This window comes from Python bivittatus, unplaced genomic scaffold (genome assembly GCF_059951505.1).
Source record: "Python bivittatus isolate LINGU-HERP-01145 unplaced genomic scaffold, Pbiv_v1 ctg000560_np1212, whole genome shotgun sequence".
Classification (NCBI taxonomy): Eukaryota; Metazoa; Chordata; class Lepidosauria; order Squamata; family Pythonidae; genus Python; species Python bivittatus.
The window spans coordinates 5,122,947-5,137,460 of NW_028277083.1; the positions used below are offsets into that span (position 1 = coordinate 5,122,947).

Genomic DNA, 14,514 nt, shown 5'->3' on the forward strand with positions numbered 1-14,514 from the left:
GAACAAATTCTTCTGCTTTATTCTCTTATCCATTTAACACAGAGCTTCCCATTACACACAGTTTGTTATTCCACCCCCCACCCCCACCTCCTATTTAGAAGTTAGATTCAGATTTATTGCGATAGAGCATAGTATCATAAAAATGCACTGCACTTCCTATGTGTGACCCTCTGTTAGGAGTGCTCTGATTGCCAAATGAAGAAGCCTGGGCAATGGTTGGCGGTCCTCTCCCTGTAATGTTCTGCTGTCAGCAAGGCTGTCGGGGTTGGAGTGGTCCCTTACTTGTTCTTGAGGTCATTGATGAAGTCAGATTCTTAGTGGGGATAGAGGAGATGCTTTTTACATTGTAAGATATATTACTTAGCTTATTTAAAATTGTAGTAAATTGTTTCTTTGGGCCTTCCTTCCTTCCTTCCTTCCTTCCTTCCTTCCTTCCTTCCTTCCTTCCTTCCTTCCTTCCTTCCTTCCTTCCTTCCTTCCTTCCTTCCTTCCTTCCTTCCTTCCTTCCTTCCTTCCTTCCTTCCTTCCTTCCTTCCTTCCTCCTTCCTTCCTTCCTTCCTTCCTTCCTTCCTTCCTTCCTTCCTTCCTTCCTTCCTTCCTTCCTTCCTTCCTTCCTTCCTTCCTAAAAGTGTCAATATATACAGCAGTGTATACAGTATAACTTAAAAATTAATAATCCTCATAATGAAAACTAAAGGGGGAAAAGTCCTCTGGTTCTTGGGATTTCATGAGATTCTGGGAAGATCTCATTGCACAGTTGTTTCTTTAGACTGATCCATTTGGATTCTATGATTGGGCATCCTTTCCTGCTTCTTTGAACAATGATCTCAGTCTTAGAAAGCATCACTGAAGCATGAGCAGAAGGCCTTGTGTTTTGGTATATAAAGAAACAGAAGAGCTAGCAATCAAGGCCTGATAGAAAGGCAATGACCATGGCTAGGCTGAGTTACATTTAAGTGGTGAAACTTGATCGCCATTTCTCCCAGCGTCTCCAGGGCATTCCCAGCCTGGTTGCCCTCTAGATGTGTGGACCAGTTCCCAGAATCCACTAGCCAACATGTACACTGCTAAGAATTTTGGACATTTATCTGCACATGTAGAGAATGCCCAGGTTGGGGAAAGATGTTTCAGAATTTACCTCTTAACTAAACCCTAATCCTGTGCTCCAGGTGCCCTCTGTGGAACCAAAATAGACTTCTAGCTTAGGGATCATAGCAACAGGAGCCCTAGGCAGAGTTCCCCCCCCCCCCGACTCTGTGAAGATATGATCCCTTTAACGGGTGAGATCAGTGACTGAACTTGGACGATAGGGAGCTGCCTGAATTACTGGCAGAGCTGCTATTATAATATATTTTATATTTTAATGTTTCTTTTACATGTTCATCCATTGGCTGCTCTGAAGGTCTTCAGCTTGGAGAGTGGGGTATTCAATAACGATAACAAATAATGGCATCACACATGAAATGTGAGGTGCCCTTGGGGAAGTTGTGGGCGTTTGATGCCCTGAGATGTATCTTTGTCTTGAGTAATACAAGTTTAACAGAGCAAGAAAAATGCAGGACACCTGTTTCTTCTCTCAAGCAGCTTATGATAGTTCTTAACTAATGAATTTGTGACAGGCATTTTCCCCTTCTCCTGAGCTAAATGTGTCAGATGTCCCTCCCTCCCTCCCTCCCTTTTTTTTTTTTTAATGAAAGATACACCAAATGAGGCCGTTTCCTTTGAAAAATAGAGATCCTTTCAGAAGGATTCAGTAATTGATTTCTAAGCTCATGGACTGTTCAAATGCCTTATTCAGGAACTTTCAGACTTTAGGAAATCTTTTTGACCTCAACTTGTCTTTGCCAAGAAATCTTTGTATTTCTGCCAAGAAGAAAATTGACTGTAGTGATGAAGATTGGAGAGACCTATTTTGGGATGGCTTTCCCCAATCTGGTGACCTTGATTCCATTGGATTTCAGCCCCCATCTTCCCAAGCAGCATGGGGGAATGGGGGAGAATGACACTGTTTAGCCAGAAACAGTCTATTCCCAAATTTTATCAGTAGTGACCCATCTTGTAGAACTGTACCCCAATTCTTGTGCTCTTAAGGACTAAGCCCCAAGGCAATTGGGATCTGATAAAGCTGAGCCATGCAGGTACATGGGGTATCAGCTCCCATCTGGCCCAGATTGTGTGGCCAATGGCAGGAGGAACATGTGGAGAGTCTCAGGTGGACTGCCTCTATGGAATGACTTGTAAGCACAAGGTGGTTCACCCCATCATCAGGAATGGATACATGGGAGCCAAGTCACTATCCCCAGAAACCTGTGGAGCACTTGAGATGGAGTGAGTGCTTGTACAACTGGATTGGGACAGAAGAGACCCAGGAGCCTTTTCCCACTTGACTGTAAAGCTCCTGTAGGGATTTTGAGTAACCCTCTATTTCTCAACCCAGCCTTCTTCACTGGGTGATTGTTATGAGAACAATTTCATCCCACAGCTAGCCAGCTAGCCCACCCCCCCACCCCCCAGCGCCCAACTTCTGGAAAAGGATCAAGAGCAGGAAACTGTTCCAGCAGGGGGCAAACCTGAACCTACTAGTTAGGGCTGCTTCCCAAGTCTCTCGCACGCCTGTCGGTGAATCACTCTGAGCCCGTCTGGTGAAATGATAACTCTTCAGGAATACAGATAATGCTTTAGGTTTAAATTTATGACCGGGTGTTTCCTAGAACCAAGCCTGAGTGGATTTTGGAACTGTTGGACAGGAAATAAGCTAATAATGGGATTTTTGCAAGGCAAAGTTTTCCCATATATGGGAGTAAAATTTGCCATAGGTTAGATGCTGACCTCCCGTCTGTTTGGGTGAATCTTTTTCAAAATGTCTTTGTTCTCCTTGCTCATGTGCCACAGCGAGGAATGTGCTGTACATCCAGGCTGTGGGATCCCTGTGAAGGTCACTTTACATTTTTATTCATTCATGGGTGTTGCATCATGACACAAATCACAGAAGAGTATTTTTGTTACCAATTCGTCAGTGGATTCAGTTTGTTTAACCCTCACTCTTTCCTCTTCCCACAACACACAACTGTGTTTCACAGTCCACTACAGATATCTGGGGAAACCTCTCCCTTAACCCTTCCTTCTTATTCATCTCTCTTTTTCTTGTCATTGCAGTGCACTCTGTTTCTTTTTCCTCCCCTACCGTGGACTCTCTCTCACACTCTGAACGGGTGCCAATATTGCACTAAGCTATTGTTGCAAAAAATTGTGGTCCAGAGATGTCCAATTCCAGAACCCCTTTCTGATCCCTAGAGGCCACAGAGCTAACGTGTTTGGTTCTCTTTCTGAATGTATTTCAACATTGGAGGTAGGGAGGCAAAATGAATGGCTTAATGCTTGCAGAAGCTCATGGAGTCCTTTTCAACCCTGAACTTGCCCCACCTCCCCCATATTCTGGCCCTGTCCATCTTTGTCATGTGGCTCTTCATGTACTGTGCAAACCCTAGCATGGCCTTTGACCTGATGGTATTTGCACTGAAACAGCCTTTGTTGGTTTGATATTGGCTTAGTGCAATGGATGAACCCAGCTGTTGGATTTCACAAACCCTGCTTCACGGTTCAGCAGGATGGACTACTGTAATGATCTGTGGGAACGACCTTGGGAGACAGGAGGAAGAGCCACAGACTGGACAACCTGTAAAAGATGTCTCAGCCCACAAAAAGAGAGGGGACATGGGAAGTGTTTCAGAAGGGACCCTCCCTAGTTTTCTGGAGAGTAAAAGGAGGAGGGGGGAGGAATACTTTCAGACTTGCAAGATTCTGTAATGTCACCTTACAGTAAAGATACAGCTGGTATTCGTTGTGGTGGTTCTTGTCTAGACCAGGGTTCCTCAGCCTTGGCAACTTTAAGACGGGTGGACTTCAACTCCCAGAATGAGCTGAAGTGAAACCCTGGTCTAGACTACCCCTGAAAGGCTAACAATTTCATGATTCAGCATGATGTGGCTGGGTTTGCCCACCACACTAAACCATTGTTTCTTTTTTCCCTGTGCAGTGACATATTTGATGCCATGTTCCCTGTTACCCATATTGCTGGAGAGACCGTAATTCAACAAGGTGAGCTTCACGTATGGAGAGCAACCATCACTGTTGCCATTTCCCAGATCATCTGTGTTAGAGAAAATGGGCATGCCTTGATTCCATTAAGGATGTAGAGAAATCCACGATTGAGTCTCTTCTGCAAAGTTTATATGTATGGATGCTGGGTCCAAAAGCGTTCATTTTCTAAGCAGAAGCAGGGTGTGGGCTTCAGTCTTTCCTTCCTATCTCCCCACCAGCCATTTCCAAACCCTGGGAGTTTCCATTATGGACACTATGTAGTACGTTGGATTCAAAGTTGATAAGAGACTTGGGACTGTGCAGGGAGGCATATGGAACATCTCTCTGCAGCGCCTTAAAACCGAACATATTTTTCCCAAGATTGTGCTGCAGTTCCTCACAGAGCTGCCAAATGTCAGTGCAGGAATAACATTCCCAGCCCAGGGGCCAATTTTATAGATCTACAGGTGGATGAGGAACACCAGCTCCACTCAGTCTTGGTCTGGATTCCTACACTGAATTGGAGGCTGGTCTTAATAACAGAAACATCCCTTCCGACTTAGGATTCTCTGATCAAGGAAAATGGAGTATTTTCAAAGCTTGTGCAAAATCATGCTCTGAGTGTTGTGCTCTGATTTGTTTTTCTGTTTCATGCAGGTGATGAAGGTGACAACTTCTATGTGATCGATCACGGGGAGGTGTATGTAAGTTGCAATTCGCTTCTTTGAAGGACTTTCTTTCCCCCTCTTAAATGTCCTTCTTTTTTTACAGAAATTTCCTTATGTTCTGGCTAAGAGATGGACGAGGGAACTTCTGACTCCCCCTTACTGGTGACCTGGAGGAGTAAAGAGGAAAGGAATGTGTGAACCATATTCACACATTGCTCTAAGCCCTGATGGGACTTGTTTAGTGTTGGTTTAGTTATTTATTAAGTTAGTTATTAGTTATTGTGGTTGCAAGTCAGGTTTATGAATGAGCATTCCTGCGTGAACTGCTCTGACTTATTGAACAAAGCCAGGTTAAAGCAAACCCAGCTTCTCAAGAGATTCGAACCCATGTGCCTTGAGCAAGCCATGATGCCAGAACAATGTACTTTGTCACCTGAATCCAATTGACTCTATTTTAAAAGCCCCACTCCCCAGATGAGTCTTCACCCCAAAGAGGTTTGGAGGAGGCTGAGAAGACATTTCAGAAGTAATTTTCCCATGCAGTGCCATCACGAGCCAAACTTATTTGTCTGTATAAAGTCAGTTAATGGCATATCATCAGCCAACAAATTATTTTAGGTTTAGAACCTATAGTAACCATACCTGGAGGCAATATAGTTTACCACTAAACAATCTCAAGATGGAAGGCTATCAAGATGGAATGTGCCTGAAGGGCTGGGTGAAACCGGAGCAAACTGTTTTTGGTAATCATCTAGGATTAGGTTACCTATCTCTCATGCCTTCCATAAAGAATAAGTGGGGAGCCTCAGGCAGGTGGTTTTCATCTTCAGAAAACTCAATTTGCTTTTCAAAACTTGTTCTGAAGGGCTGAAACTTTGCCCTGGTGATGCTTGCAAATGATGGCTTCCATTCTGACTGGTCAGGTGGGCCTGGAAATTGGGCCCCAGGCATTCACGGGGAAAGTTATGGAATGGCTGAGAACAGATGCATTTTTTAAAAAAAATGAGCTTTGATTTTGTATCCAACCAAGTTTGGAATTGGGAGATACGCAGAAACAGAGACCTTGGACGGCTGATGCTATTTAGTGGCCTGCTATGAGTTATTGATCTTTTAAAATTTTTCACTTTATTCTAGTTGGGAGGACATTGAATGCTGCATTTGGAATGTTCACCTTAAAAGATGGCTTATAATAATTATTATTATGACTGCTATCATTACTATTATCCTTTTTGTTATTGTCACCAACATCTAGAAGAGCAGTTGAACAAAGATGCCTCCGATCATTTGTGACGTTTTCTTTGGAATTATTCTTTTCTTTAAAAGGATGAGACAGATGATCTTTCTGTGGCTTCCTAGATAATATCATCATACGGTCTGACAGTCCTTTCCCACCCGGGTTCTATTTTAAGAAGCAACTAGCATATTTTAAGCCACCCAGCAGTGCCTTGCAGCTATTTGGGGAGACATAGCCTCTTTTTATGGAAAGCCTTTGGTGTGTCAGGAGGCCATCTAATTGGCATTGTTGGGAATTGAAGGCCTCCCCCTCCATCCCAAAGTCACTGGCTCCTCAAGGAATCCATCTGACTCATTCTTCCTACTGGGGAAGGTACGATGCCTGAGTTTGAAGCCTGCCACATCGGCAGTGCGAGGAAGGAGAGGAAATACGGTTTAGCAAGGATGGTAATGCTGATAACTTTAGGGTGGCATTTGGTTTCGGTTTTCAGATCAGCAGTGCCTGGTTTGAACTTGTTGTGGAGCACCAATTCCAGCCTAATCTGAGGCCGGAGGAAAAAGATTGTCAAGGAAAACCCAATTATTTCAATCAAAACCTGTTGTATATTTTCCTTGTTTATTTTGCAAATGACTAGATGTTCTTCCAAATCCCTGTTAAGGACTCACACGTCTTGGCCAAAATCTTAGAGACTGCCATCCAGCAACACACTTAATTGACCCATTTTGGAGGTTTCCATGATACGAGGAATCATAAACTAACCCCAACGAGCTGGAATTATACATACAGTGATCCTATTTTCTTGGAAAAAATAAGGGACCAACTGAAAAAGGGGCAAACCTGAATAGGTTCATAAGGTTAAAAAAAAATTGTTTATGTTTATAACTTCGCTTTACAAAGGAAAACTCAAGAGCGAAACCAAGGACGTATGGTCACTGCATTTGTACATCATGTGAACCCCCCTTCCACACGCATAAACACACTGGCTCAGGTTATTACTAACCCAGCTTCACATGTTGCATGAAAGTACCTGCTAGTCCTTCACCTGATCTGGCCATTACCTTCATCACTTCCTGCCCTTAACCTAAATGGAAGAGATTAAGAAGAACCACTTCTTCTGTGGCTCGAAACATTAACTCTGGAAACTGGACTGCCAATTCTCAAGGTTTTGCTGCCCGATGTTGAGGCAATGTGGGGAGTGGCAAAAAGGGGGCTGGGGCTGCATACCTTCTGACCCACAGATTTCCCAGCCCTGATACGTAAGAAAGAGATGAGCGCCATCATCTCCTTCTACTTACGAAATGTCATTGTCCCTAATGAATAAACTGGTGGCTGGTCCATTTGTCCACAGTACTCTTGAAATCTGCTGCGCTGGGGTTACAGTTTGATCAGCAAGCTGTAACAAGACACGGCTTGTTATTTCTGAGTCAGAAACTCCAAATATGGAACATAGTTCCACTAGATAGGAGATCTGTTCCGTTTTTGTGGTCAGGCTGCAGCCTCGGTAGCTGTGGAAACAGGCAGTCTGCCCAAACGTTTTGGGTCAAAATAGAAATAACAGGCTTCCCGTAAAAAATGTTGAAAGTACCTGCTCTGAAGTGTGGGTTTTTGACAGGCCAAAAAAAAAAAAAAAAAAAAATTAAATAAAAATAAAATCTCTAATCCGTAGTTCTAAATATAAACCCTCCGGGTGGTTATTTTAATTTTACAACCCTTGCTGATTGCCGTTGCTGTTTTTTCACCCCTTCTGCTCTGCAAAAAGAAGCGTGGTCAGGCAGAATTTTCAAAATAGAGACTTGTTTTGAAAAAAATATTTTTGAAAGGAAGTTGAGGAGAGTCAATAACCTGCTAAAAGCTGCACTTTTTTCTCCAGTTTCAGAGGTTGCCTTCTAAGCCTGCAGCAACAGGCTGGGCCTGAGGACTTAACAAATGCATATATTAATGAATATCTATATATTAAATGAATATATATTGAGGAGTGACCTCAAAGGGAGTTCCCTAGAAGTAAGCCCCACTGCTTACTTTATTCAGTGGGCCAGTGCTGGGCTGAGGCTGGGTCACACCATCTGAAAGGTCCAAAGCTCCATTCCCTTGTGCCACATCTCTTCTTTCTCTCAATGGTGAGTGGAAAAAACCAGCTGTCAGCAAGGGAGCATATGGTGGGAGGTCCAGAGATCATCTTGTCTATGAGTCACAAAAAAGCTGCTGTGTCTCCACAGGATTATTCACATCAACAGGGTGAGCATGGCCATTATAAAGCCTCATTCCCCAGTGTCCCAGTTGAGGGACTCAAAGCCACTGCTGCAAATAAATATGAGGCTTGTGGCTGGTTCTTCACTTTCCCCATGCCAGATTTCTATTTCACTTTTTAGATGGAAACAAAAATGAAAAGGTTTGGTAGGACAGGTGAGTATGGTGGGCCTCAAGGGAGGCATATGAGATACATTGCTACCTGTAGGCATCCCGCTGCCTGTCTTTGGTGTCAATGAAAAGTAGGGGGATCTTGAGTTCAGCTAAAATGTTTTGTATATCCCATGCATAGCTGGGGTGGGCAGGAGAAGAAGGTGCACAAAATGTTGCAAGAAGAGTCTTCTGTCTGTCGATACCATCCCCAATTGTTGGAGATATGGTCATGGCTGAATTATGAGTTGTGCCGACCTTGCTAAAGAAAGAAAGATGGGTTAAGTGGGGCCTATTGCGAAGAGAGCCATGATTCATATCAAAAGGGATGGAAAACAATAGAGGTCCAGAATGTTTTTGATCTTCAGAAAGCTGCAGGCTTTGGCAGAATCATCACTCTTCATATTTGGGTATCTCCAACTCTGCATTCCTTTGCAGGGACATGAAAGTGAGAGAGAGGGAGGTCGGGGGGGGGTGAGAGAGATCTTTGGCTACTGTGTAGATGGGCTCAGCTGCTCCAGCAATAGAAAAGGAATTTTGGCTTTGGTTAACCCACGTTTGCACAGTCCCGTTGATAGATACCTCAGCTGAGCAGTGTTTAAAGTTTTGTTCTGAAATAATTCCTTGATCTTGCACAGATCTCTACAGACCAAAAAAAATAAATAAATAAAATTGTGGGTCTTTCTTTGATTTCCGTCTTCATCCTCTCCCTATACCAGTCAACACATACCAGCTTTTAATCGTGTCATTGTGACAGTGATGTTGAAGAACACCCACTCCCCAAGCCCGGGGAGAAACAGGAAGGGGGACATCAGCTAGGAGTGTCATGGTGAATTCCAGCTGCATTCACACATCCTGCTAAGCCTGGCTGTTTCCAAAACTATCTATTCTTGCACAAGCATAAAGGTCTGATTTGCCCTCAGGGTGGACTTCAGCTCCTTGCAGCACAACCTAGTACAGCAGGGTTTCTCAGCCTTGGCGACTTGAAGAGGTGCGGACTTCAACTCCCAGAATTCCCCAGCCAGCCTTGGGAACTGAAATCAGAACTTTCTGAGGCTTCAGGTTGCTTATTTCTGCACTTAGCAGAAAGAAACAAAATGATGTTATGACAGTCCAGAGGTCCCCAAACTCTTCAGCATATCCACCCTTTCATCAAGTTTCAGATTGTCCATTGACCACCAAAGATTTATGATATGAAAATAATTTAATAAATACTCATAGTACTAAAAAAAAGAATAATGATAATAATAAGAATAATGGAGAGTCCCATTGACCCTTAGTGTTTTGGATGAACTGATCTCTGGGTTAGAAGAGAAGAGATCTGGCCATGCAGTCATGCTTAAGATCATGTCCTGGTATGAAGATGGATCCCATCCCAAAGTATTTGCTTTCCCAAAGTTTTCTTTTGCTTTTCCTCCTAAAAAGGCAGCATAAAGCCTCCAGCCTTCCTTTCTCTCTAGAGTCCTCTTTAAAGTCTCTTTTTCCCCCCTGAAATGTTTGCTTCAGACTGTCAGTCCATCCAACAGCTGGTGCTACCCAAGATGAATGGAACTAGGACTCCAGGAATTTCATTGGGGGTTTATCCATACAGCTCTGCCTTTTGTTCACTGGGTAATATCTTAACATTGAGTAGCAAATTTGGGTTGTTACATCTCTGGAGGTGGGGGTTGGGGGCAACACTGTCCCCAAGGAGCAGATTTTAAAAGCTTTTGTTTCTTGAATCAGAAAGTGCCCTTACACCATTCCAATTTCTTTTCACCTCTCTGCATTTATTCTCAGGAAACCAGAAGGCTAAAGTAAGCTGGTGTTTAAAAAGATTTTCATCCAAAAGGACTGTCTTCCTTCCTTCCTTCCTTCCTTCCTTCCTTCCTTCCTTCCTTCCTTCCTTCCTTCCTTCCTTCCTTCCTTCCTTCCTTCCTTCCTTCCTTCCTTCCTTCCTTCCTTCCTCCTCTCCTCTCCTCTCCTCTCCTCTCCTCTCCTCTCCTCTCCTCTCCTCTCCTCTCCTCTCCTCTCCTCTCCTCTCCTTTCACCCCCAAGAGGCAGATCATGCAAGTAAACACAATAGAGCTGAACTTGCAGGCAAAGGACAGAATGACAGGGCAGTTTATCATCAATGTACTTTCTCATCATCACAAAATTTCTGGTGGAACGCTGAGGTTGAAACCTTCAGGACCATTAACTTCTCTGTAGCACACTGGCTTTTTGTGTAGAGGTGACCTTTTTTCCTCTTCGATGGGATGGAGACTCCAAAATTGGCATTTTTACCTGGGAAGCAAGTTCTTAAATTCACAGACAGGATTATCGCATGTCTTGATGGTGGCCTTTTTTGGCCTCACCTTTGCCTGTGGAGAAGGGGTTGGCACAGCTTCTGCGAGGCAAACTTCCCTAAATGGACCTCCTGAGACAAACTGAGCTAGACCTGCCATAATCCCCAGCCTGTCTGGCAGAGGGAAGGATGGGACTTGTTGTCCTGCATATCTGGAGAGTGACAGGTTGAGGAAAGGTTGTCTTAGAGAAGAGTGACCAGTGTTTAATTGGACGGGGAGAGGCAAAGGCTGCAGTGCTCAAGGCAATGAAGCAGTGAGGTCCCTCCTGTTGCCCTTGAAAGAAGGCTTCTCTAACTTTGATTTTTAATTTTTTTGCTAAAGTCTTCCTCTGGTTGTATTTTCTTTGGCAAACAACTCAGCAGTTGTTTCCATTGTTATCTTCTGTGATTTTTCATTTTCTTTAATTTCCTAGTCCCGCCTACAGCCCTGGAATTTCCAGGGTGGTCTCTATCATGGAGGTTCTTTATCTTTAAACCAGACTTTAAGTCAAGGCCACCTTCAAATAAAAGGGGCTCCTTTCCTTAGCAGAATCCCCAGCCAGCTGAAGAGGATTGTAAGTCAACAGTGCAGAAATGAATGAACTTTTAAGGAGAAGGGAAGGGAAGGGATGGGATGTGGGGGTGTGTGGAACCTTATGTAAGAGGCTTGCTAGATTTTATGTTGGGTTCCTGTATGAACTGCAACTTTCTCCTCTTTTGAAGTCTGACAGTGTTAATAAGCAAAAGTTGGGGGAGTATCAGTCCCTAACCCTGTAGGTATCTCTCTTGGGGCAGAGAGCTTGTGCCATCGACCATGAGCTGAAAACTCAGAGCAAATGCAAGCATTGTGATAAAACAAGAAGCGTTGAAATCCACTCTGCTAACCAAGACTTTTCTTCCCCAACTCCAACCTCCCCCCCCCACTTTTTGGGTGACTTTGTAAGGCAGTGGCTCAACTATTTTCTTTTTGGAGTGTCAACTTCCAGGGACTGTTAAACCAGAAAGCTTTGTATGCTTGTTTGTTTGCAATGTCCATTTTGGAGAGGAAAAAAAAACCCTGTTTTTTTGCTGTTTAATTAGGTGTATGTGAATGGAGAATTAGTCACCAGCATTGGAGAAGGAGGCAGCTTTGGAGAACTTGCTCTCATCTATGGAACACCACGAGCTGCAACTGTCAAAGCTAAGACGGATCTCAAACTCTGGGGGATTGACAGAGATAGCTACCGACGCATCTTGATGGTGGGTTTTTGAAAAATCAAGCTGCTCCCTCTTCTTTCAGTGACCCCTTCCAAGAATTCCCTCAACCCTTGTTGCAACAGTTTGTTAGGGTGGGGAAAAGCTCTTGACACATAGGCCAGGGGGTATAGGGCCAGCTGTCTTTACAAAATAAAATGCAACACGCTGGTTTGCATATGGTTTATAAAAGAGAAAAGTGTCCAAATAAGGCAAAATTCTATTTATGGGCATGAGAAGCTACTGGATTCTCCCTTTCTTCTAGAGAAATTAAATTAGGTTCATCTTGAGGTCATGGTACAATCAAATCTAAGTATGAAGACACAGTTCTGTTGACCGACCAAGGGCTTGTAGCATTGATGAAACTCTTAATATTTACTCCTTCCACTCCAGACGTTTCAAAACAGCTTTGCTCAACTTGATACCACATCTGATGTGTTGGATAAGAAATACAGAGTCATAATCCCAATCCATCTGGAGACACCAGGCAATGGAAGGATGATTTGGGTTGCTAATCTTTCGTGGCCTTCCTCTTTGTCATGACAGAGCCCATGAAAACCTGCTAGTGTTGACTAATCACCTTTGAAAAGATGGAGGTAGCAAGTGATATTGCAGGCAATTCAGAGGAGACAAATGCTACTTGTCCATCATATTTCATGTATTGAAGCTTAAAATCTTATAAGATTAATGTGAGGATGCCAAAACTGCAAAATTGGTTGATGATGATGATGATGATGATTTTGAAAATTAATTTTCATTGAAACTTCCTCAGATACTCTATGGGGATGTCACTGGTATCTAGGTACCCATGGGTACTGCTTTTCTGACTTTTACTCTAAAATAGTCATATATCTCACCAGGGACTGGGGGATAATTTCTGATGTCTACCCAATTTACCACAAACATATCTTCTAAGCCTCTTCTCTCCATCTTCATCTACTTCATCTTTGAACTGGAGTTCATATCAACAGCCCACCCCCTCTGTTTTCCAGTTCTCTTCCCTTTATTTTATCCTTTTAATGTCCATCTCTTCATTCTTTGGAGCTTTTCTGCCCTTCCCCACTGATGGCTTCTGCCTTAAGCAGCCTCCTCTCACTTCCCTTGGAAAGAGCTTTAATGCTTCCAGTGTAGTTCCAAGACCCTGTTTTCCAGCAGCTCTTCTAAGGCTGCCTGGGGATGGGGGAAGAATTGCAAAAATTCTTAGGCTGCTCAGAACCGTCCAACTTTATGCTTTAATGGAAGAAAAATATGCAAACATGTGAAGCATCTTTTCTTCAATCTGGTGCCCTTTAGATACATTGTACTTATGCCTGTTGGCCAGGGATTTGAGAGTATGTTGGACTACAACTGGAGGCTGGTTTAAAGCATTTCCCATGTCCACAATCGCTAATGGTGGGACCTATGTTTCTTCTTGCTTTGTGTGTGCATCTTTTGTGCTGAGATAAGAAGTTACATTTGCTGCATAGTTCAGTTTTAGGTAAAGATGAAGGGAATTCCATTCTGGGACCCACTATCTAGTTTGGAGTTTTTCTTTGGAAACTGAAGCCCAGCAGTGTTGTTCAGTTGGTCTTTGTGGGTTCAGCTTTTGAATTCAAGGCAGGGTTTTTTGGGGAAGTGGCCAGTCCTCCTGGTAGGATAGAGTCAGGGACAATGAATGGGAGGTAGGCTGGATGAATGGAAATGAAAATTGGAAGTAGGAGAATCAGATGCTGAAAGGGGGGAAGGCCAGAAGGAGAAAAGTATGACTGGAATAGCAAAAGAGGGTTTCAAAAAACACACACAAGACAGAGACACAAGAGTGGGTGGGAGTGTGGAGTATGCTGTGGGAAGTGATGGAAGTCTGGAGACTGCAGATGGTTTAATTCAGCCTGATAAGACACAGCATTGCTTTCCATAGATGGGCCTGCCTGCCTGCCTGCCTGCCTGCCGTCCTTCCTTCCTTCCTTCCTTCCTTCCTTCCTTCCTTCCTTCCTTCCTTCCTTCCTTCCTTCCTTCCTTCCTTCCTTCCTTCCTTCCTTCCGAAATGCAGGCCTCGGATGATTCAAGAGCAAATTGCAAGGCTGCCATAAAAAGCCCAGAAGACGGTGAGGCGTCTTTTGTCATGCTACTCTTCCAATATGATTTATTTCTCAGGCAGATAATTCCTCTTGATTGATGGCGGAAGTAGGAAGAAAAAGCATTTGTGGATTTTCCGCCTTTCTCCTCCGCCCTCACCTCGCACCTGCTGCATCCTGATCTAGGGCATAAATTTCAAGAAATCTTCCTTGCTGCCCTTGCTGTGCCCCCATTGGGGGCTTTCCCGGTAGAGGCTGGTATCAGTTGGTTGCATTCCTGCCTTTCAGGCTGTGTGAATTCACAGGAGCCTCTGTAATTTTCCTTCTTGTACCTGGCTGGTGCCTCCCTAAGACTGGCAGGATTGAATTATTTCTTTCACCAAGCCTTTGGAAGCTGTTTCTGGAATGGTTTTATGATATGGTTTTGTTGATTTATGCAACCGTGGCATTCATTCTTTGGTTGAGCTTGTCCTTGTCTGTTGCCTATAGCTCTCCTCAATGTGCTTGTCAGAAGTATGGTTTAATAAAATATTGAAAGCAAAT

The 14,514-nt window shown here is 43.7% G+C and overlaps 1 protein-coding gene across 2 annotated transcripts in view; it reads left to right on the forward strand.

Annotated features, from left to right (window-relative positions):
* PRKAR1B (protein kinase cAMP-dependent type I regulatory subunit beta) overlaps positions 1–14,514 on the forward strand; it is a 66,160-nt gene that overhangs the window by 23,062 nt on the left and 28,584 nt on the right. For both annotated transcript variants that reach the window (XM_007426232.4, XM_025165424.2), the window contains 3 exons: positions 4,037–4,098; positions 4,738–4,784; positions 11,765–11,923. In XM_007426232.4, the coding sequence (XP_007426294.1) occupies positions 4,037–4,098; positions 4,738–4,784; positions 11,765–11,923 (268 nt within the window). The remainder of the gene's footprint in view (positions 1–4,036; positions 4,099–4,737; positions 4,785–11,764; positions 11,924–14,514) is intronic.